At 41.3% G+C, this 25,132-nt stretch overlaps 1 protein-coding gene across 2 annotated transcripts; it reads right to left on the reverse strand.

The window, feature by feature from the left end:
* Window positions 1-1,773: 1,773 nt before the first annotated feature.
* On the reverse strand, window positions 1,774-19,117 carry TMEM192 (transmembrane protein 192). 2 transcript variants are annotated; one of them, XM_035325505.1, is made up of 6 exons: window positions 18,987-19,117; window positions 15,446-15,592; window positions 11,378-11,642; window positions 9,396-9,530; window positions 5,122-5,224; window positions 1,774-3,386 (listed from the first exon to the last, which is right to left on the reverse strand). In XM_035325505.1, the coding sequence occupies exons 1-6, from the start codon at window positions 19,017-19,019 to the stop codon at window positions 3,263-3,265; spliced, it is 807 nt and encodes a 268-aa protein (XP_035181396.1). In that variant the 5' UTR covers window positions 19,020-19,117; the 3' UTR covers window positions 1,774-3,262. The 2 variants fall into 2 exon arrangements, with proteins under 2 accessions (XP_035181396.1, XP_035181397.1); XM_035325506.1 differs by lacking the exon at window positions 18,987-19,117 and adding an exon at window positions 13,932-14,053 and having other exon boundaries at window positions 15,446-15,583.
* Between the last annotated feature and the right edge of the window lie 6,015 nt (window positions 19,118-25,132).

The raw sequence follows: 25,132 nt of genomic DNA on the forward strand, positions 1-25,132 counted from the left end.
CAAGTCTTTACATTACATTGGCTATTTTACCATGAAAAGTAAAATGATGTAACGGCAGGTCAACAGGAAATGGAGGTAAATGTAAGCCTGTTGTGAGAAACAGCAGATTAGTATGTTCCCAAAGGATCATAAACAATTCACCTCTTCCCTTTCCAGAATGGAAAAAAGGAAATTATAGAAGAATAAAGACTGGAAATATTTCCCTTACGCCACATACATATGCTATAAATACCTCAGTATCTGGACACACAAAGCCATATTTTGTTAAGGGTCAGGGAAGATTTTATCAATGTCAAGCATTAGTATGGTAAATAAGTTCCAAGTGTCTGACTACCATCAGACAAGTGCAATTAGCATACTGATCTCTTAATGCTGTAGATGGCCTTTATCTTTCTTGCTAGCCATCAGCTTGCAAAATATTTGTGCAAAGTGGGAAACAACTCCAGCAGCACAAAGATCTTTAGTTAGCAATGATGCCTAAAATCCTAACAAATTCCAGTGCTGATGATGCTTTTTTCTGTCTCCCAAGCCACCTCAAGGTCAGATCGTTGTCTACCCACATGCCTTTGTGCCTTGACACCACTTTCCTTTTTTCGATTAAGAATGACCTTCCGTGGGGTAAGCCTGCTTGCTGAATGGAGCCTTAAAGGATGAAAATTCTGTTCAAATCTTTCGCAGTCAGTTATTTCCTTAGTGAGATGAGACATGGGGAGGTGTTTGCACAGAATAATTTCAACGAGTTAACTGAGAAACAGAAAACACATATGCTGAGAGCCTTACCCTTGCATATGACGTGCATTCACAGGAGATCCTCACTGTGTCTTCACTGCATACCAAGTATTTAGCCCATTCCAGCATCCCATTCAGAGATTTTTGAAACACAACGTGAACATTTTGGGGGCTGCCCTGAACTTTTTGTACAGTGCTCAGAAATGCTTCTCAAACCTTCCGAACCTACAGGTGGCTTTCCTGCAGATCCGCAGTGACAGGGGTAACCACAAGTACCCCAGCACAGCAGTGAGGTGGCATTGGCCACCCCAGTGTCCAGCAGCAGACCCCTGGCCACTCACAGGCATTGCAACCTAGCAGTGCCTACAACACCCAGCGTGGCCCCTGCCAGCACTGTGGTGAGTAACCAGGGCAGCAGGTTGTTACTCTAAATTCGTAGAAAAATTTACACAGCTGTCTATATTTTCATCCATTTTATTAGTCACTAGTTTTTTTTTTTTATTATTTTACTGTCTTCCTTCCAACATTGTTCTTGCCCTTACCAAGCTCAGTAATTGTCCCATAACCATACTTCTTTCCTTTCTCTACGGCACTATTTAGATATGAAAGGGCTTTTGCTTTTACTCTAGAGCTGCTTCCTTTAAGGTTTTTCCCCCCCATGTTTGTTTGAGAAACCCAAGCAAATAATCACTGCCTCTCCCTGAGCTTAACTTACTTTATAGGAGGTAATGCTTTTTTGTAAAGCAGGATTTCCCTTTACTATAAGGTATGCTGACCTGTGTCCCCTAATTCTTCCTTCTCAGGTTCTACTTTACTTGACTGGCATGCAGACATCAGTCTTACTGCTTTCTCAGCTTTCCTTAGAACTCTCATTGATAGCCTCCCTGCCCTCAAGAAAGGGGGGAAGTAGTATACAAATCAGGTTCAGATATCTCAGCCTTGATTCATTTAGAGCTCCACATTAAAATGCTTTTGTCTCAGCAATTTACAATTGTTCAGAGTAATACTCCAGGGTCTTGAAGAGAAGATTTTAATAATGACAGATTTCACACTTTTCCTTAGTTGCATTTATTGTGCATGAACGTCACAGTCACATTTCACTGCTTTTCACAGAAGTTATATAAATCAGTACACACAATCACATCAAAACCTGAGTTCTAAAACCAAAGACATTTGTATCCCTCACATGTTTATTATAAAATCTTGATTTTACTTTCAAAAAAAAACAAAAACCAACAACAATTAAGGGGAACAGTTTAGTGTTGGATAGCAGCAAAATCCCCAATATTTGTTTATCAACCTCCATATTTGTTACACACTGAACAATTATTTCTAAAGTTGTGCCCCAGTACCAAAATAGAAAGACTGTCTTCCCTCCCACACCCATTCAACCACAAGACAACTTCCCATGAAGACCTTCTTCCAAGTTTTGACCAGTGATTACCCTGTCTTCCCATAGATATTGGCTTCTAAAATAATGCTTAGTCTACATTGGTAGACAAAGTAGTACCTGGAGGAGAATGGTCCTTTCACCCCCCTTCCCAATCTGCAGACTCTTGTTTCTCCAACTTCCAGAAAACTTTTTATTTTTTTAAACCACACACATACACATTGTTTTCATTAAGATGCTGTCATTTTTTATGAATCAAGATGTAGACCAAGTGCAACTGCAATTGTGATAGCACCTTGTACAGGATCTAACTTAAAACGCCACTCAAATTGCTTACCAGGTCATTGAGAGCTTGCTTCAAGTATTTGTGTTAGTTCAGTAGGCAGAGAAGACAGAACAAGAATCTGTTTAGTCTTTGCTGACACAGAATCTCAGTAAAAAGAATGTCAGCAGCCCTGAAGACACCTCTTGGGAGATTTAAAGCCAACGTTCTGAACAGCTGCTCAGATTGCTTATCATAACCTTGTTTTGTACCACATGTGAAATATACCATTTTAGGGCATTCAGTGCCTTTGTTTTTCTTAACAGGATGCCAAGTTCCACTGCTGGCACAGGCAACAATACATTCCTTTTCTTGGCAGAGGGAAAAAGGGGGCAGATCTAGAAAGCAACTATTTTGTATAGAGTTAATGAAGTATACCACCTCTAACACTGGAAGTAATAGAATTCTGCAACAGAACATGTCTTGTCCTCAACTTCAGCGCTGCAGACCGTGAAGACATCCTCTGCAAAATTACCTTTTCCTTGAGAACAAATTTATAGTCCAGAAATGTAAAGTACTTCAAGACTACAGTAGGGCAAAATAATAGCAACAACTGAAAGAAGTTAAACCATTACATCAAGTCCAACTGTAACCTATTAGGATTTTAGAATCCTTGAAGCTCCAGATCTTCTTCAGAACTGATGTGAAAGCAGCCAGTATGTCCAATTGTAACAGGCTTACAGCAAATGCAGAGCTCATGCTTCCAGTTTAACTTCTATTTTGAAGTGTGAAAGATGATTGAAGAGTCATTTGTACAAAACAGTTTGGATATTGCATTGCCTCATATTCCCTCTTGTGCTCCAACAGCAGTTTTCCAAAGTTTAACTTTTTATTTGCTGAGATGTTAGCGCCAACAGTCTCTTGCTGAGCAGTGCATTGTGTCGCTGAAGATACTCTATTACATCTCCTTGCTTCTCAACTATCTCTTCTAAACTTGAGTTTTCCCTTGAAAGAAAGAAAAAGTAAATACAGGTTTCAGTACGAGATAATAGCTTTCTGATATATGAAAGGTCACTGCTGATTAACCAATACTGCAACAAGCTGCTCTCTTCAGTTTTACTTCTGAAGATCTTGACTGCTTCTCAGGGAGAAAGCAATCCATCTAACCTTGTTTTTGGAAGAGTGAGAAAGAGCAAAAGATTCGGCTAAATTTAATGTCATATTTGCATAAGTAATATTTACATATTTCCTGTAAGGCAGTTACAGGAAAAATAAGGCTGCTTACTCATTTTAACCAACGTAAGCTAGCGAGCTAGACTACATGCTAGAATTGTACCAACCAAGAAAGCCATGCCACTTTCTCTGTTTATAAGGTATGGAATTGTCAAACCTGACATTAGAAACTTAAAACAGAAAGAACAACTGCTGAAGTTTTGGCAAATACTCCTGCCTTCCCTCACTCACCATTTGCTGCTGACTGACCTGGAAGTCTGCTCTCAACACACAGGTGAGCATCTCAGAACTTAGGAAGCTGCTCCCCAGCCTTGCAGCACTTCATGGAGTAACGTTGCCCTTAATCATAGTTCTTATAGAGTACTCAGAACAACAACTTAAGTGGACAAAGACTTAAGTCCAATTAAAAACCTACTGTGGTCAAGCTAAGAAAGAAGTCTTTTTGACAAAATTTGCAACCGTAAACTGCACTACGAACTTAAAGCACCAGAACAGCTCCTGGTCAGTAGCCTAGGTGGTGGAGGTCATAGTATTAAAAAAGCATTCAAGGTCAACTGAAGGGCTGACAGGATTCACTTTTCAATAGACCTTAACTCTCCAGGGGAAGAGAGTCAGAGTTCTATAGACCTGAATTAAAATAACTACTTTGCAATCAGTTCTCACAGGAAGCTTGCACTCTTTAATCAAGAGATCAGAGTCTTTTCCTCAGCTGGTCATTGTTGCAAAGTTGTTTTCTGGGCACTTGAGGATTTCTCAGGGGAAAAGCTGAGTGAGAAAGGAATGAGGTCCCCCATGCATTCACCATGATGTTGATATCAATATGGAAGTCAGACATTGTATCAAAATACCAAGACAACTCAAAATCCTTCCTGTATCCTGGATATCTAATTCCAAGTTCCATAAGAGCATGTACAGCCTGCGTTTGCGACACCTGGGGAAGTGTGGAAATATCAGCATCTCTAGACTTCTGCACTTCAATTTTTCAGTAAGGCATACAAAAGTCATGCTTTATTAGAAAGTTTCAAAATAAATTCATATGTGGAAATCCAAGTTAGCTTTGCTGACTTTTTCTTGTCATAACCAGTCTCATTTCAGCAACCGGAAGACATTGAAGCAGTGAGAAGGTACACAAAGGACAGCCTCAGTACTTGTGAGGCTAATGCTGGATAGCTTCTCTGTATCACTGAGAATCTTCCTCTCAAGTGACTGACCCACATTAATAATTACTTTGCAAACTAGAAATATATTCCAAACCCCTTTCTGGAATCTCACGTCTAACTGCTGACACAGGACAAAGCTGCTAAGTTTCCTTCTTCATCTATCAGCTGCCCACAATCGATTCTTCCCCCCTCCCCCCCAAAGAACTTTTTGAAGAAGCTTCACTTATGTTTTGGTTGACAGATGGAAGTCTATAAAACTATTTCTACATGAAATAAAATCACACTATTCAGCGTTGACTATATACCATAGTTTAACACATGGCAAGATTAATACAGGAAAATCTTACCTGAATCCAACTTCTGAAGTAATGTGACTAGGGTAAGCGTACATCTTTTCTTCTTCAATTATGTCAGGCCTTGGCTTTGCACGATTGAAGTTGCTTATTTTCACTGCAAAGAAGAAGTTTCATCAAGTATTAGGAAACTACCACCACCAAAAAGCTTTATCCAGGGTAAAAAACCTGTAGCAGATGAATATAAGCTCACCTTAGAATAGAAGATGGAAAGGCAATAAGACAGTCATGGGATTGGGGAGAAGTAGAAGTAAAAGCAGAACCTTATCTCTAATAATTCTCTGGTATAGCTGGGATTATAAACTAGTGAGGTTTTTTCCCCCCCAATTCCCCCCCCCCACACACCTTTTTTTTTTTTTTTTTCAGTCTGCTGCTCAAAAGACTGAGGACCTAAATGAGTGAAGACTTGAATAGGGAAACCTGAACATGCTGCTTAGCTTGTAAACCACAGTCTAAGGGGGCGGAAAACAGATCTAGTTGCCTCTGAGAGGGAAGCTGAGATTTGATCTCAAAATTCAGGCCACAAATCAAGCAATGTGCAATAAAAATAGTAGGAAGTTTTTATACTAGTATCTAGGTCAGAACTTCTATTTTGAGCTCATAAATACTACTTTAACTAGACTACCTGCAGTGAAGCAGCAGCTTGTCTGCATGCTCCAAAACTAGGGCAGACTTGGTACAAAAATCCATTAAGTATTCAAAACAGTGGCTCTTTGATCAGCTTCATATTGTGAGCCTCACAACGTTGGTTATCAAAACCAAGTCACTCCTTGGCATCTGTGAATAAAGTTTAAGACTAAATTTAACAGATGTACAACAAGGATGGGAGAAGCTACAGGAACCCTCCGCATTATTTGTGGAAGAAAGCTGGAAATATTTGAAGTTACTCAATATCAGCTCCTGATTAAGGAAGGGAATGTACTGCAGAGATCCAGATTACATATTTTCGACTATGTAGTTAGGGGCACTTGTGAAGCAATACATCTTATGCCACTGAAAAAAAATCAGTCTGGCTCCATGAGAAATCTACACTACAGCAGAGAAAAGCTGTCCTTACAAGTCAATAATATTACAGGGTTTACTATAGGCCACCCTCCTACAACAATGCTGAGACCCTCCAGAGGTTAGCTACAAGTTGGGCTCAAAGGTTAGTTATTTCTTTGACTGTATTCCTCTACAAATAAAACCACAAAGGAATAGATGAGGAATTTCCGACATACTTTTGTGGGAATGTTAGTCTTTTATTAAAGTTATATTAGAAATATGCAAGGAAGTCATTAAATACATGTATTTAGTAAACCTTTGAACATTCAACTCTGCCCTATCAATTAGGAACTTAAGATATTATGCTGACATTTAGAGCTATCTATATCATATTTCATTCCAGGCACATTTACCTCACTTGAAGGATTTATGTATGTCAAGTCTGTTAGAGGATAATCCTAGCAATTCCATGTAGATTTGATCCCTCACCTCTGGATCCTCCATCTATGTAGGCATACACTGCTGACCGAGGATGTTTTAAGAACAGCAGTTTTATTTCACAGGCCACTGTAATTCTAGAGACTTCTCACTTGTCGGAGCCATCTTGTGATCTATACAATTCACAATCAGGTATTCCATATAACTCATTTGTGAGGCATTAAATAGTTACACAAGAAGTAGTCAGGTACATTATAACATTCTACACCTAACTGTTTATACTTCACTAGTAGAGAAACCATTCCACTGAAGAGGAGAAACTTTCTGGGTAATATATTGACACAAAAAAGGGGTTGATCATCATGAGTTCATAGTGGAGTCATGTTAATCTCCCCAGGGTTGCTCCTTGAGTTGCAGAGCCACATTAGTGATACAATCTTAACAGTAAGTGGTACCTGCTAAGTGTTTGCTTTAGAGAGGCACTCCAACACAGTAGGGGACTGTCCTTACAGTATCCTACAAAGGAGGCTTCATATTTCCTGTCACAGACTGCTCTGAGAGGTAAAACTGCAGCAGACTGTCACAACAGTCTTCTAAAAACTGACCAAATACTTTTGTGTACATCAGTAGAGTTTTAGCTTGATGTCTAACAGGTTGAAGACAAAACCGTCAAACAACCATTACACCCAGGAGACATGCAGGCAGTCTGTTAGCTTACCTCAACATGTGTTGGGATAGAAAACAACTTACACCATCCACTAGAAAAGGTGACAAACTTGTTTATATAACTTAACCTCCAGTCATATAAAAAAATCCTTGCTTTGTACAGCCATCAAGCTTTAGAGAATGAAGCTTAGACTATTCTTCTGAGGCTGCTAAGGAAGGAAGGAAGCTGTTGCCAGAAGGGACAGCCCGCTCCCTACTTGTGCTGCAGCTCTGTCCCTCCTTTGCCTTGGTTCCACCACGCACTGGACCCTTCCTCAAGCCTCCTTCAACTCAATCTGGATAATCACACCCTGTACCTTCCTAGTATAAATTGGTGATGGATTTTACAAGCACTGGTAGTAAAAGTGAGGGGAGATAATCCTCCTGGTGACAGGTCTTTTGAGAGCTCTTAGAAACTCCAGTCTCAGACCTATTTACAAGGAATTTGACCATGACTTACTCTATTTTAATAAGGTAAGAGACACATAGTATACCGCTGAACTACAAGAGGCCTCGGTAAGAAATACTGTTTCACTGGAGTTCCTGAAGTTCCATTGAAGTTTTGTAGCTTATCTCTACTTGGAGTTTCCCAGCAAAGTAAGTATGCTTATGCTAAGGCAGGACGATTCTTGGAATAGCATTCTTGGAATAGCTCTGTAGGATGGCCATGCTCATGTTTCCTCATTGCTTTCTTCCTTCTTTTGCCTGTCTAAAGACAGGCGAAGCCTGACAAGACTATATGCCTTCAGGCCTCTGCACTCTTATGGAAGGCAGATGTAGTTTAGAGCTGCAACCTTACTTCTTGCTGTGTTTTGACTTCAATATTGTTGCAGGAAGAGTCAAGACTAGTTTTATGTACCAGATGGCCGAGCCATTTGGCAGTATTTGCATCAACCGCATCAGTAAGAACACACCAAAACGTCTCTACAAGAAACACTCTTCTAAATCTATATATAACAGAGCCACAAAGAAGTCAGATTATGACTAACACTGAGGACTGTAGAAATAGTTTTTCCTTTAACCTGCATGCAGTCCCAAAGGAGGTGTTTTCCAGGTGTATCTACCTTCCTACTATTTGATTATCCTACTACTTGATTAGAAGTCAGGAGCAAACTTAAGTTTTGGTCTTTTTTTTTTTCCTTCCACTGGAGAAACCAGTGCTACCGAGGCTATTTAAACTATCATCTTGTTTGTGTAGCTGTAAATAAAAAGCACCTCAGAAGCAGGAGTACAAACCATTTAACTCAAGACCCAGCATGTCATATCAGACACATTGCAGTAAGCATTTCTGTTTTTCAAAGAAAACTAGAGATAACTGCTTTTTCCTTTAGTGTCATGTACCTTTTCCAGTGTGTTTTCAATGCAGCTAAGTTATTTCTGTTTAAGCTCACATGACACAAGCCCATGTAGCTTTTCAAATGAGATTAGAAAATCATTTGTTTCAAACACTTATCAACCAGCATTTTAGATGCTATTACTGTAGTTTGATAGAAGGAAGCTTATGAAGTCTTGCTAAGTTACACCAAACCTAAAAGCAGACAGCCTTACAAGACAGGGACAACACAAAGTAATGGATCAATGGAGCAGTGTTTTATTTTAGTGTTAGAAAATACTCTAGGAGCAATTATATTTTAAAAAAAGAGGGAATTCTTCATTTTTAGTGACAGAGAAACTGTGGCTTTTGAGGTAAGAACATGTCAAGAGGAAAAGAAAGGAATATAGAATTAGTCTGTAGGTGGAGACACACCACACTATCAATTCTTTAAGTTCCACCTGTAAATCCTAGAGCATCTGATAAAGCCATCTCTCACTGCTTCACAACTTGCAACAAATGCATTTGAGAACGCACTCCCAAACAGACAATCCCATTGAGAGAATATTTTTGCAACAGTTGTTTATATTGCCACTTCACTGGATCAACAGCTTTAAGCTAACAGAGCTTTTGTTTACTACACCACGAAACCAAACCAAGCCTGACAACCTTCCCATTTATTTTGGATTTGCCTTGGTTCCTCTACAGGCACAAAATCATGTTGTATTTATAGCTGCAGGTACCCCAGCTGCAGCTACTCTGAGGGCAAACAAAAGCACTCAGTAGCATTTACAGCACTCCTCACTCAGTGAGGCAAAACTCATCTCACCTGTGTAAATCACCAAGCAGGTCAGTGAACTAATCAGCTCCACACCGAGGACTCCCAAGATAAGATACAGGTACACTTTACTGTGATCAGGAAAGGAATGCTGGGTTGACAGAATCAAAAGCAGGGCTGCATTACCTAGAAAACAAGTGTTATATTTGTTGCAAGATCACAACTGCCGGCAGCAAAATGAAGATTTCTTTCAGTATTTGTGATGGTATAGAATGGGTTCTTACTGATTTTTCAAACTTAAGAGTGAAGTGGACTAGGCACACCTAACAGACCTGTGTTCACTTAAACAGTTTCTAACCTTATAGCTACTATTCATCCTCAAAGCTGTTTCAAGATGATTTTTTTCCCCCAATTCCTAGAAGGTAACACCAGTCATGATTCAAAATGAGAAGTATTTTCCTTCTGTGTATTTAAATATGAGGCTGAAAAAAAGAAACTGCAACTACTAACCCCTTCCCTTCCTTACACAGAGATCTGCACAGGCTTCTAGTTGCCTGGCTATTCTTTTAACACTTGCAGGTTAAAGAAAATTAAACTGAATACAATTAGTCAAGGATAAACAGTTATAGACCTAAGTTCTTTAAAGCCCCTCTTCTCATACAATGCAGCATACTTCTGATACAGAATACAAAAAGGTTCTGCCCCCAATGAAATGCTGTAACCAGTCTGGATAGAGCATTCAATTTATTAAGACCATTAACAAACCCATTCAATTTATAAAGACCATCAATAACCCCATGTTTAGGGAACTCAAGTTCTTTTGTACTACATTAGGCAACTGAACTGTCAGGATGGAAGTGATAGCAGCACCAATTAGCACAGCAGGAAGTTCACAGTAATAATGCTCACCACCTTCCGATCTAGAAGTGATTTACATAAAAAGTTCATAGCATAGATCTGATTGCTTGTACACTTGCCCACAGCTGGTACAGAAGAGGAGACATGGACTCAACCTAGGACAGGAGGCAGGGCTTTTGAGTTTAATAATCCATATTTCAACAGGTAGAACAGTCCTTTTACTATTTTGAAACATCCATAAGCCTGCTGTAGCCTAATCTTTTTACTGTGCTCCAAAAACATCTTTTATCTTCAGAGCTCTACCTAGTGGCCATAGCCTGAAGTTTTACACTCACGGTGACTAGATCTTTTAGTGACCGGGTGGAAGGAAAGCTAGAGGAGCAGTAGTACCACTATTTATCAAGGCTAGTAAAAAAATATATATTCCAGTTATTCAGATTTACAGATAAGAGACAAAAATACTGTGAGACCATTCTTTCCTGTTCCTCTACCACTTATATGTGAAAAAGCCCCTCAAATTAGGCAGATACTGCAATTTATTGCATTTTTTTTTTTAAAAAAAAAGGCAAAAACAACTAATTGCTGAAACATCTTTCAGCTTTACTGGCCAGCGGTGTAGCATAAAATATATGAAGATAAAACACTGCCATACATCACACTGTTCAAACAAAGAAAAAGATGCAGGGAATAGACCAAACGTTATAGAGCCCTGTTGAAGATTAGAAAATTGTTTGACTAGTTTGAGACAGTTCTTGAGCAACAGGTGATCCATCCATTTCTACTTAAAACACAGCTTGAAAAGCAACGACTACACTCCTCAGAAGGATAACAGATTAGCAGTCATGCCACTTACCAAACTAGATAAATCAGTATGCAAATTGCCATCACTAGCAGCCAAAGACCTTGATGGCTGAGTATTTTATGGCTGAAGACTACAAATCACTAGATGTCTTACTCAGCCTCATACTTCTGAGCACTTTTTCACTATGTTCTTTACGACATGCATCTGGCAGGACAGAACAGAGAGTCAGAAAGCCCATCTGACTCAAACAGCATTTACAAATGCTCATAGCCAAATTTTTAACAAGTTCATAATATGTTAAATAGCTCTTCAGCCTTTCCTCATGTCAAAATTTAAGGCTTTACAAAAGAACAGTAAAACAAGGTCACTTTACCTGTAGAGTGTATCACAAGTGGAAGCCTTTTTAGGTGTCTTGTTGATCGATATATTGAGAAGTACCCTCTGCTTCTGACTTTACTGTGGTGGTGGTAGATGTATCGCTCAAAAAAAACATGCAGAATCCACAGAATTACTTTTGCAATGATTATGACAGTCTGCACTTTCAGTGGGTGAGTATAGTTTCCAGGGCACTTATCCTGGTTTGGATTAGGGTAAGAACAAAACATAGCTGCTAAAAACGCTAGAACAACAAAAGCAACCTAGAAGAGAAAGGAAGAAAAAAACTCTAGTCAACATCTAACTATAGAGAGACTTATGAAATTGTGCATTACTTCCTGAATTGATTTTATTAGTTAGAAACATTAGATGCTCTCACCACAATGACTACATATCATTCCAGTAACACTCATGACTGAGCCTGAGCAGAGTTGAACAAAGTTGAGAACTGTTCTCAGCATTTCCTCCACATTGATTATACTGTTACATGAGTACCCCTTTCAAAGTAAATTAATTTGATTCCCAGGCACTTTTTAATGTGTCTTTTTAACTTTAAAGGGAAAAAAAGATATACATAAGAGTTTTTCAACTCATTTCTACTTGTTACTGCTCTCCAGGACTGTCTCATATCTTGTTGGAACAGTCTACTTTTCGTTCTCTGGACAGAGGGAGTTTGACATTTCATAAATGAAGATTAACTTTCTTAAATCCATTTGAAAATCTCTAGGTTACCATTAGGGTATCAAACATTCTACCTTACAGAGCAAGTAATCAACACCAAGGTGATACCTCTGAGCTACTAAATACACTGAAGAATGATTACTACCAGATTATTCCATTTTGCTCAGAATTTATATCAGAGTGACCAGGCGAGTGGCATAACTTTTCTTGTCTTCTAGACTTTTTACCAAACTTTCAGCATCAGCAGTTAAAAGCAATATATGCAATCCTTTGGCCAACTAGAAGGCAGTCTTCAGCAGATTATCTGGGAGTATATGCAAGAGCACGGGGACAGTTTTACTTATTTTTCAGATCTTTGCAGAACATTTAGTCATGGAAAATTCAATCCACCATTTTCTTTCACTGAACAACAAAATATGGTACTTTCCAATAGTGTTTCATTCTCCAGAATGAGTACATTAAAACTGAAAAAAGTCAACACAGAAGAAAATTGAAAGCTGCTATATACACTAAAAATCACTTAGGCCTACAAAGCTTTAATAACCCTGATACTCTTGGCTTAAAATGAACTTCCAAGATTCTGTATATTATACCTTGTAGAAAACAGGACTGGAGATGGAGGAACATCTTATTTTCAAAGCTGCTTTGTTTTATGAACTTACCTGTATTTAACTTCATTGATATCCAAGAAACCACCCTCCTTTTCTACTCCCTTGAACTCATTTTGCTATTTTGTCATTTCCCAAGCACCTTTAAAAGTTCACAGAAGGGAGTCTTCTAGAACCATTAAATGACTACTGATATGAACTGCCCTTAGCTTGCTTGAGTGGTGAATGCACTAAGTGATGGAGGGGCTAAGGAGGCAAGAAAGGGGAGAGAACAACTTGCACACAATCATCAGTTCATAAAAGCAACACCATGTCACAGAGGATAGGTAGGGTAAAGGTGAAAGAAAAGAGGAGCAAGAGCCTATATTAGCCATAATGATATAACTTCAAACACATTAAATTCAAGAAACTTTATTGGAGATGGGTTAAGTAACCCAACTGGGAAATGAAATAGGAGGATGGTTATCAACATAACATTTAAGCTATTAACCATCCCTTTTTCTTACAAAGCTAGTAACTCAGCTAACTCAGTTAAATCATTCCATTTACTGTTAGGTTTGCCATTTTACAACAGCAACACATCTAGTTCAATTCCCTCCCAGCATCAGGAATGTATGTCAGTACAGCAAATGGCTATATTAAGTTCTGTGATACAGTCAGCAGCTTTATTAATCTACTGCAGCAATGCACACATGAGGAAGTTGACAACTTGCATTACAAGTGGCATTTATTGATGACAACTCACATTCTAGGGTAGTCCAACAACAGGTTTTTCACCTCAGGTCAGAGGAATTTTATATACAGAAAAATATTCTTAGCAAGTAGTATTCAAGAAGCTCAGCTTTACATATGTATATATACAGAAGAAAAAGAGGTTTAATACAAAGGAGTTATTTATAGCCTGTATGTGTTACTGTTCTGCCGAGTCTTTTGACAGGAACCAAAAGCCTTGAAGAAAAGCAAGGCTTGGCAAGAGCCACTCAAACACCCAGCCCAGCAACACACCAGCATAAGGATACTCTAATGTAACTAAGCAACCGTACTGAAGAAGCCATTTGCTCCGTAAGCCAATTTCTTGGCACAGGAAGGAGAAGAAAAAATACTTCAAGATGCACATGAATTATTTTAGAGATGCATTACAACTTTTCCTCATACATACTCATACCCTGGAATTACCTTTTTCAAGATACCTGCTACTTTAGTTGGCCATCTGTTGGGAGCTAACCTAACATCCTTCATATTCCACGCAGTTTATACACATTCACAGAAGCACAGGGGAATGGAAAAAACCCATAAGCTTGTTCTCTCCATCCATCAACATGCTTCTTTTCAGCAGGAGACAGCACCATTTAATGGGTGCAATTTCATAGAGCAATTTCATATTGCTGTATTGCACCAACAGAAAAGGTTACTTTTTCATTTTGCTCCAAGGACTGACTTGCTACTTTGTCAGGTTCAGGAACAGCAGCAAGACTTCATCTGGAAGATCACATGTTGACAGGACTCTTCACCCTGCCTTTACTTCCCTCTACTTGCAGGAAGAGAAAGTAGTGATGGGTACAGAAGAAGCAGCATTTTTCTAGGGTCAGAGTGACTGACGTTTGGCTACGTCAGTTATGTCAGTACACATCAGCGTTCTCAAGGTTTGGTGGAAAAATTACTGCTCTACCACCAGTAGCAGTGTCTACCTTCATAATGCAGAAGTGCTGAGGGATGGGCACCAGAGTGATGCACTGGCAGGCAAAGTGAATATGGCTGGATACTCAGTTTCCACTGGAAATTTTTGCAGTCCATTGAGCAGAGCTGCAGTAGCAGTCGTTCCTAAGTCTGCCTGGCAGACAGAAGGAGAATTTTACTTCTCAAATTAGGAGGCCAGGGCATATTGCCTGAATGGCTTTACACAGCTGCCTAAAGAAGCCTCAGAGGCTGGGATGAACTTGAAGTTCCAGCAGAGAATACTTTGCAGAGCACTGAGCACAGCATTTTTCACTTATGAAAAAAACTAGAAGTCACATCTTGAGTACCCTGGCTTTACGCATGCACCATCTTCATGTCTACATTAGTGGCATTATGCTATGCGAGTACCATTTCAGTTAGCACTTATGGCCTGAGCTCTCTACCTGCTCTTCTTCACATTTAGTTTCTATATGCCCATAAGCAGCAATACACATCTTCAGCTTTTGAAAGAAACTCATCACTATGCAGAAGTCTCTATTTGTCTACCAGCCTCAGCATGACTTCCACGCTGTTGGGTATGAAATTTTGCTTTGTGCTTTTCCACCTTAACCTCCAAAGGTCAGTCAGGGCAGGAAATAACATGGATTCCTTTTCCCCTCCATTCATTACCACGTAAAAACCCTGGAGCAAGCCCAGCTTGACTTGCTTGGTTACTGCAAGAAGAAATACTCTAAGTCTTCCCTGTGCAATTAAAATTGACCCTCCAGAAGGCAGTGGCATAAACCCAATCTTAGCTGTCTACATCTAGCCTTAAGCACTTATGAAGCAATAGTGTTTTAAAAGTACATTTCCAACAGCATAGAAAAGCCTTTTAAATAATGGTTGCTCTAAAAAGATATGCTGCAGCATGTTAGCACTGACAAACACATTGGAATTAAAATTCATCAAGTATCATGTAGCATACACATTATCAAAATTCACTGGAAGGTTTTGCTTGATTGGAAGGAAAAGCATGTTCAAGTCGTGGGAGAATTATGTCCACATGAAGGGTAACAATTCAGAGTACATTTTCATAAGAAAGTCATGGTTATTTAACTTACATGTATAAGCAACAGAAAATTGGCAAGGAAAACTGCTGGGATAGCATGAAATCTTGGCCTCAGTTGTGAATGCAGTGTATGAGACAAAATAAGAGGTGCATCCAGCAGAGGATCATCTTCTAAACTCTGTGTTATTTCCAAGGACCCCTGGAACAGAGAGAAGTAAAAACAGGTAAGCTCTAAAAGGATCATAAAGTCACAGCAATTTCTTGTTAGCAACTCCATCTTTGAAAAAAGAATAAGATGAGTATTTCAAGAGATACTCATGTTATAAGCCAACTCTTCACATCTTTCTGGGGTAGGTATTCAATCCCTGAGGAATCTGACACCAGTATACCTCCCAGCATCGCCCTCCATCTTGAGGGGGGTTTAGTCTTAAAAAGAATAAAAATATTTGAGCATCACTCCTGAGTGAGGCCACAAATATAGTACATTTACATGAGGAGGTCCAAGAAGTGACAATTAAGACCTTTTCATATAACTTAATACAGGTACTTCACAAGTCTAGTATTCTTGTCTTTGTCCAGACAAGTTTGAGGGAATGACAAGGACAAATGCCATGTACCAGCTACAGATGTAATCTCAGTTTGAAGTGAGCCAGCCACTGACACTCAGTACATCTCACTGTGTACATCTCAGCAGTAGTTCAAGCTGAATGCAAGGAAGAATAAAAGCCATTTAGAGGGACAATGCCACTAGGGGCTGGTCAAGACTCTGCTTTCAGTAGAGCATATGTAACCCTTACTTGTCACATTGGTGCCAAGCATTCGGGGCTTTCCCTCCACATTCAGCTTGCATGCCTCAGCTATGTAATTTTCCTGTAGTACCTTTTTTAAGCTAAAGTTAAGCTTGAGTGGAGATAAAGTCTTCTCTTGTGGACAAGAAACTCACCCCAGCCCAATCTCTGCCCATTCCAGGCTATAACTCAGTCATTCAATACATCTGAAGCTGATTGTACATATGCATGCTGAACAAATGACAAGCTTGCCAGCAACTCCAACTGCTCAAGTTTCCCCTCTAGCATTGCTGTCTCCCATGCTATAGCTTGTTTGTTTTGATAGATAAAACCAGTCAAGATTCCTGATCAAGTTTTGACTACTCTCCTCTGGAGTGATAGTAACTACAGCCCAAAACAAAGTACACAGAACAGAGTAACACCAGCCTGTGATGGCATTACAGCACAGACATTCAGACATAACCAGTCAGAAACCAGTCATTGAGGACACAATACAGAACCTTGCTTTCTGCTGCAAGCCCTTCCACCCATCCCACTCCAGAGATCTGAGCATCCAGAAGGACATGTCAGAGTCCACTGGGATATCTGTTAAATTGAGGAGTCCTCATTGCCATGATAGACAGTGGTCTATCAAGACAAATGAGGATATTCTCCTAGATACTAGAATGAGGAGAGATGAGTTGTTAAAATAAATTAAAATTGAAGAAACAGAAAACAAAAACTCAGGTTGGAAGACACCCACAAAGATCAGAGTCCAACTTGATGGGCTCAAACTCCCAAAAGGACCACTCAAAAAAGACACACCATATGTCTGAGAACATTATCAAAACACTTCCTCAACTGGGCTGGGCAGGGTTGGTACCATGACCACATCCCTGAGGAGCCTGTCCCCATACCTGACCACCCTCTCACTGAAAAGCCTTTCCCTAACCCCCAGCCTGACCCTCCCGTCCCAGCTCCATGCTGTTCCCTCGGGTCCTGTCACTGTCCCAGAGAGCAGAGCTCTCTGTGCCCCTCTGTGCACGTGCCCCTACGCTCCCCTCGTTAGGGAGCTGCAGGCCGCCATGAGGCTTCCCCTCAGTCTGCTCTGAAGTAACCAAAGGACCTCAGCTGTTCCTCATACATCTTCCCCTCCAGACGTTTCATTATGCTCACAGCCCTCCTTTGGATGTTCTCCAGTAGTTTTATGTCCTTCTTATACTGTGGTACCCAAACCTGCACACAGTACTTGAGGCCACAGCAGCACAGAGCAGGACAATCCCTTCCCTCCACCAGCTAGCAGTGCTGGGCCTGATGCACCCCAGGGTACAGCTGGCCCTTTTGGATACCAGTGCTGTCAACCAGAACCACCAGATCCCTTTCTGTGTGGCTGCTCTCAAGCCTCTTGTCCCCCACTCCGTACATTTAGACAGGATTACCCAGGTGGAGAGTCTGGCACTTGCCCTTGTTGAGCTTCACATTGCTAGCAATTTCTCAGAACTCCAATTAGTTAATATCTCTCTGCAAGGCCTCTCTAACCTTGAGGGAGCCAAGAGCTCCTCCCAGTTTAGTATCATCTGCAAACTCAGTATGCCTTTGATTCCTGTGTCCGATCACTTACAAGAACTGGCCCTAAAATGAAGCCCTGGGGGACCCCACTAGAGACCGGCCACAAGCCTGATGTAACCCCATTTACTCTGAGCCCAACCTACCAGTCAGTTCCTGACTCACTGTATTATGTAGGTTCACACTTCACATTAACCACAACAGCCCAGACTGGCTCCCTGGCGTTGTTCCACCTATAGACAGCTGCCTGCAACAAAGGAGATAGTCACCCGGCGTTATCTCAGCCAGCAGTCAGTTTTATTTTAGTACAGCGAGTGCCACACTCACACAACCACAGGTGAGCAACCAGGCTTTTCCTCACCCATTTCAGCCTCCTGATGACCCAGCCTTTGGCCGTGAGCCACCCTTGCTGGAACACCCACTTGGTAAGATGACCTTATACTGCAGGCCTAAAGATTTAGAAACGCTATTGCTCTTTTCGTGTAATTTAAGACCTGTAAGTAGGAGAGCAAAAAAGCTCTGTGCCTCATCTCCACGTGTAACTTTAAAGCCTGAAAGCAAGCCGCAGGACAGGCACATGAGTGGCCAGGCCATCCAGCCTCCTTCCTCCCGAGCACCCAGGCGAGCTAATTAAACTCCTCAGCAAGCCTCCTTCGGCGGGACATCCCCCGCCTGCTGGGAGCAGGTGAGCTCCTCGCTTCCAAAATACAGTGGTGGAACTTCAGGAGCTCCACCACAGCACCTGTGAGCGCGTCCCTTACTGCTGCGCCGGCTACCACCCACCGAAACGGGGCTGCCACCAGGAAGCACTAGGCGGCATGACCTCCAGGCAGCGCGGGGAGGACGGGAACAGCGTGCGAGCATTTCCTCCCCTTCAGAAAACCCAGGAAGCGCCCTAATTAGAGCGAGCACCAGCCTCACCGGGCCGAGCCGAAGCCCCACCCGGTAGAGCCCAGGCAGCGGGGACAGGCTGGAGGCGGCGGCCCGGGGCTGGGAGGAGCCGCCCCGCTCCCCAAACAGCCGCCCGCACCCCGCCGCGGCTCCGTGCCCGCAGCGTCCGGCGGGGGTCTCCTGCTTCCCTGCCGGCACCTGCCTCCCCCCGACCAAAGCGGGGAGGAAGAGGAGGCCCGAAGCGCTGGCTGAAGGCAAAAAATGACAAAGAGCGGGAGGGAGAAGAAGGAGAACCCACGCAGCGCTCGCCTCCCCCCGACAGCCGCCCCCGCGCACTGGCGGAGCCCCGCCCGGCCGCCCCGCACTCACGTTGTCCAGCTCCGGCTGCCGCCTGGCCGCCATCTCGGCGCCCCGCCCCGCCTCGCCCCGCCGCCTTTAAGCGGCGCCCCGCGGCCGGGCGCAGGCCCCGTCCCCCCGCCACGCCCCGAGGAGGAGCCGCAGTGTCTGGAGCCCGGCCTCCGTCGTCCCATCTCGGGCTATGAAGCTGGTGAAGGGTCTGGGACACGAGTGCCATGGGTAGCGGCTGAGGGGGCTGGGGTTGTTTAGTTTGGAGAAGAGGAGGCTCAGGGGAGACCTCATTGCTCTCTACAGCTACCTGAAAGGAAGGTGTGGGGAGCTGGGGGTCGGCCTCTTCTCACAGGTAACTAGCGATAGGACCGGAGGGAATGGCCTCAGGCTGCACCAGGGGAGGCTCAGGTTGGAAATTAGGAGACATTTCTTCTCAGAAAGAGCAGTCAGGCATTGGAAGGGGTTGCCCAGGGAGGTGGTGGAGTCACCGTCCCTGGGGGTGTTCAAGGAAAGGTTGGATGTGGTGCTTGGGGACATGGTTTAGTGGGTGACATTGGTCGTAGGGGGATGATCCTGGAGGTCTTTTCCAACATTAATGATTCTGTGATTAATGAGAGCAGGCCCAGAGGTGCCCCCCATGCCCTGGTGGCATTGCAGGAGGGGAAGGGCTGCTGGCACTGCGAGTTCAGGACATGCTTCCCCCCTGTCGAAGCAGTTCCTCTTCCCTCAGGATGGATGTGGCTGATGAGAATGGAATTTGCAGAGAACAGAATCTGGGAGGTTAGTGAGAGCAGTCTCTCAGAGGCAGAGCCCAGCCCTGCAGTTTTTCCTGTACCCTTCTTGTCCCTAAGAGTGAATAACAGCAGGTGTCCAGAAGAAGGCATGGGAATAAAGGCAGCGTGGCTTGCTGTGCGGAATGCTTGTGTTACAGGGACTTCCCGAGGAAGGGATCCACTTAATTATTTCTAGTGGATTTCTCTGCAGTGGATTTGCACAGTTGCCTTTACAGACTGTGCTAAAGCACACACAAGGTCTTGGGCAACCATGTTTCTAGTTGTGAAGCTAGTTCTTCATGGTTGTGAATCTTGGGAAGAAAAATATTTCCTTTAAAACCTGCCCACTGCTAATTTCCTTTTACAATTCTTTGTTCTTGCACTAGGAAAGGCAATGGCCACCCATAGTATCTGTGCTAATTTCTGTCTTACTACTCTGTGCCACGCTTTTGTATGCTGAATACTCCTGTATTGTTATTATTCTTACAGATGTTGTCCCAGCCTTTGATAACCTTTGTTAGCTTCTCTGACCTTTTTCAGCTATATCCTTTCTGAAACAGGAAGGATCAGAACTGGCTGCAATATTCAAGTGTGTGCGTAATAGGAGTTTACAAAGTGGCGCGTTTATTATCTCTTGTGCTCTGTTCATCTGCTCATGTTTCTTAACCTTCTGTTTGCTTTATTTGACCATCTCTGATCCTTGGACTTACTGGAGGCCATTGGATGAAGATAGGCTGAGGGAGTTGGAGTTGTTCAGTCTGGAGAAGGGAAGGCTCTGGGGAGACCTTATAGTGGCATTCCAGTACCTAAAGGGGGCCTGCAGGAAAGATGGGGAGGGACTTTGCCACGGAGTGTAGTGATAGGACAAGGGAAAATAGCTTTTAACTAAAAGAGGGTAGGTTTAGATTAGATATAAGGAAGAAATTCTCTGAGAATGGTAAAGCACTGGCACAGGCTGCCCAGAGAAGCTGTGGATGCCCCATCCCTGGAGGTGTTCAAGGCCAGGCTGGATGGGGCTTTGGGCAGCCTGGTCTGGTGGGAGGTGTCCCTGCCCATGGCAGGGGGCTGGAACTGGGTGGGCTTTAAGGTCCCTCCCAAACCAAACCATTCTGTGATTCTGTGAAAGCTGTAATGGGCTTGAAAGAACACAAGATAGTATGATCTCCAAGTCGGAATTGTTCTTTGTGCATTACTTATGAGAAGCCAAGACTGTCGCCCTGAACAGCGTGCTTGGCTCTGCCTCCATTAAAAGAGCGCAGAAGTACCAAAGGGAAAAAGCTTTTGAGGTATGGACTTCTTCAGGTTGTCTCAAGTTTTTTCATCTCTTTTTCAGTGACTTCTATCAAGTATCTTTTTGTAGAAAAATACTCAACTGACACTTTCTACCCAGAGTATTTACATTCCAGACTTGCATTCGTTTGTTCTTGGTTTGTATGGATACACATATTCAACTATCTGGGCAATTGCCTTAAAAACAGGTTAAATTTACTGGTTTCAGTAAGATTAAGTCCAGCTCCTGTGATATGAGCCTGCTCAGTGCCACCTGCTCTACGCGAATGTTCTTTATTTGTGTTCTTTATTGTGCTTCCTCTTTTTTCCTTCCTCTCAGGAACACAAATCCTACTGATCAGCAGTCACAGGACAAACTCTTTCAGTGAAATTGAAGTGAGGGCACAATTCACTGGTTGCTGTCCAAGTAATTAGTGTTACTTTTATGAAGGTGTTCTGCCTTGAAAAGATATTGGCGTGGCCAGTGTGGTCTACATCTAAGCAGATCTAATGACCAGCTACTTTAAGGATATTTCAGTAGATCAGTCTGAAACTTATTGGTGCAATTTTTACAAGGGTTTGCGTGACTGCCAGAGCCTCCCTATTCTTTGCATAACTATCTAACTTACTTGGATAATGCCACTAAGCTTGTGCTCAGCTTGAAAAGCATGAAGTGTTTTCCTTTTGGTTGATGTGCAAGGAACAGCATTGTCAGTGCTCTGGTTAACGTATCTGTTCTGGAGTAAACACAAATGCTGGTGAGCGGTGAACTGTACCGAGTCACATAGCCAAGAAGCGAGCGAGTGCCGGTTAATGACATCAGCTAGAATAGTTTTTGACTATAAATACATCTATATTGATTTTAAAAAAATACTTTAGAGCACTTTTTTTTTTTTTTTCTTAAAACAGCATTAAATTTTTTTGAAGAAATCAAAAAAGTTTCATTTAGAATGAAAAATAGTGACACATCACCTTGGGTTGCTTAGCTACCGTTGCTTTCATTTACAACCAAATAAACCGTTCAACTGCACATTGATCTCATCACATTTTGCTTGCTTGCTTACATGCACATATGTTTTTGTTCTTTTTTGGGGGTTTGGGGTGGGGTTGGATTCTGAGTTTGGCAAGGATGATATATGAGGTGAAAAAGTACGAGGGAAAGATATTAATCAAAAACATGAAGTGATTTAGAACAGTTATTTGAAACCTAGAATCAGGGATTTGATTAATCACTCAGAAACACCATCTCAAGTAAGTACATTTTTTATCTGTGTTGCAGACATGGTCATTTTCGTGCACCTGACTTGAAAGTCCCCTCCTGAGGGCAGATCCATTGTTGGGAAGTCCAAACAGATTGAGATATGCCCCATTCTTATGCTACAGGTAAGGGAAAAAGATGTTGTATGGCCCAATACTGCCATGCTATGACAACCTTATTTGCAGAAAGCTTTTAAGGAAAGCTAGCATAGACTAGACACCTAAGATTAAATCCTATACTTAGGCATAACCTTTTTCATATCAGTAATAATTACAATATTTGGGGATTAACTTTTGCAATTGTATCCTCACAAAGAGGTCTAATACCTACCTTTCTTTCTCTCAGTTTTATTTTAAATTTGGCATGGATGGAAACAGGAGTAAGCTCACAACCTTTTCACATCAAGCTATAAGATGTAATTATTATTACTGTTTCTTATTCATATTGCAGGTGCAATTAGTACTTAAACTGCATTCAGCTCGGTGTAAAAAAGTCTCTGCTCTGAGAATATGGGCTTGTGAAATGTCCTAGAGTGAATAAAAATAGAAATGGGAAGTGAAATGGTAAAAATAACAGTGAGGACAATTGTATTTGCATTAATTGGTTGTAACAGTCCTGACAGTCATACTCAGCAAGTGAAGTCTATATTCTAACCTCAAATTACAGACACTTCAGAGGTACTTGTTTCATTCCAAGCGTCTGTAAGTTTTTAAAATCCCATGGAGAGTAAAAAAAGTGTGGACTGCTGAATACATGTAAAAGGAATCTTTCTCTCCAGTGTATAGTTTCTGTTTTTCATATAACGCAAACTGCATTTCATCTAAGCTTTTTGTGGACTGTATACATGGTATAATCATCTAATCAAAAATTGACACTTGCTACGAAGCTGTGACTTCCTAAATAAAAAAAACTATTAAAATTTCCGTGACCTTTCAATGCAAGCTATTGAACAGTAGTTTTAATAAAAACTCTTTCAATCTTTCATAAATGAGTATACAAATTTGAATGCTGGAGGCTTACTGGGGCCATTGCATGATTCTGCTGTTTTATTACTACAAATTATTTGGCAAATTGTCCCATGTGTCAGTGAAGGACAAAGATAGGACTGATGAAAATAGGTAAATAAAAGTTATTAAACCTGTAGAAAGAGAATTTGGACTGCTTAATGCAGATGAGACAGAGGATATAGCATAGCAGTAAATAAAAGACTTGTGAAGAACAGAATGTGCATTCTTGCCTACCTTTTTTAAAATTCTACCGAATTTCCAGCTGCATTCAAAAGCAAATAACTTGAGGTTAATGAAGGTATACAAGTCTTGATTTCACATTTAGTTTTAAAAATATATGCAAGAAGTATAAGTGAAACTTTGAAACTGAGTATAACAATGTATCTTATTTAAATTAAAGGTGAGTTAGGGCTGATTTAGGGCTTAAGAAACGCCTAATTTGCAGGGTGCAAAGCTTTCCCTCTCCAGAGTACTTTTTAATTATGGATTTCATCACTTTCTTCTGATTTTTCAAAATCACATCTTTGTTTATATTGTGTTATAAAGCTGTCAGAACAGAACAAGCATTTCTATATAGGGAAAGCGAAATGCAGACCTATTTCTGAAAATATTTGGGTTTAGATTATATGGAGTCTAGGATGATTTTCCTGGAAAAAGAGGAACATCTGAGAAAAATTGACTCAATAAAACTACTGATAAAATTAAAATAAAGATAGGGGATGAATTTTCAAGGAAACATAGATTTCATTTTCCACATTTTTTTTTTCAAACTTTCCAAATATTTTATCTGAAAAACATCAAATAAACTTGTCAGGAACTGGCTTGTATAAATTAAAGTTTTAGGATGTATGGCTAAATATTAGCATTCTGATAAAGGTAGTCTTTTGAATATTTTAGATTCTGAGGATATCCATTTTTGCCCCCAGTACATTTGCCTGGATCACAGCGTTCTTCTTTTGCATACAAAAATTGGCAAGAGACTTTTCCTGATGCCACTGAAAATTGTACTCCAGGAACACTACTCGTTGACTGAGCATCTGCTTGTACCAGAATTATTTAACTAAACCTTTTCATGCTTTGACTTAAATTTCCCCTTCATTTTTTATTTAATATAAGTCCAATTTTACTAGACATGTTGCATAGTTAAGTGTACTGATCCTGAGCTCTTTCCTTAAATCTTTGCAATGAATTTTCAGTCACTCTTTGTCTTTCTTACACCAAAAATAAGATTTTTCCAAGCAATGGTTTACTCAATTCCCTGCACAGCAGCAGGACACGGTTTTCACTTTCTATGAACAACCTGTCTGTGCAAAATCCCTGAGCTCATCTTTTAACATTTCAATGTCTTTGATTTCATTGTTTTTTGTACAACAAAACAATTTGTACAATGTGTGAACTATATCCCACCTGCTCTTTTCCCGTCTACACTATTTTTCATTTGCTGAATGCCCCTCCAGTAGACTCCACAGGTTCTGTTCCTCCAGTCTTATTCATATGCATATGAAACAATATATATTCAAATTTATTCTTTCAGTATACTCTGTCACTTTTCACAGTTCAAATTGCTCCCAATTACTGCTCTTAGGTAAGCTCACTATATGCATGACTACATTCAAATTGGTGAGTTTAACTCTTCTTTTACTATAGGCCAGTCGTAGGTACCATGAACTATTGAAATTGAGAGGGTGGTCAGGCAGTGGAGCAGGCTCCCCAGGGCAGCGGTCACAGCACCGAGCCTGCAGGAGTTCAAGAAGCTCTCAGGAGGATTGCTCTCTCAGATTTAAGGTGTAATATGTAGGTTGTCCTGTGTGGAGCCAGGAGTTTGACTCAATGACCCTTGTGGGTCTCTTCCAACTTGGG

This window comes from Oxyura jamaicensis, chromosome 4 (genome assembly GCF_011077185.1).
Source record: "Oxyura jamaicensis isolate SHBP4307 breed ruddy duck chromosome 4, BPBGC_Ojam_1.0, whole genome shotgun sequence".
Taxonomy (NCBI): domain Eukaryota; kingdom Metazoa; phylum Chordata; class Aves; order Anseriformes; family Anatidae; genus Oxyura; species Oxyura jamaicensis.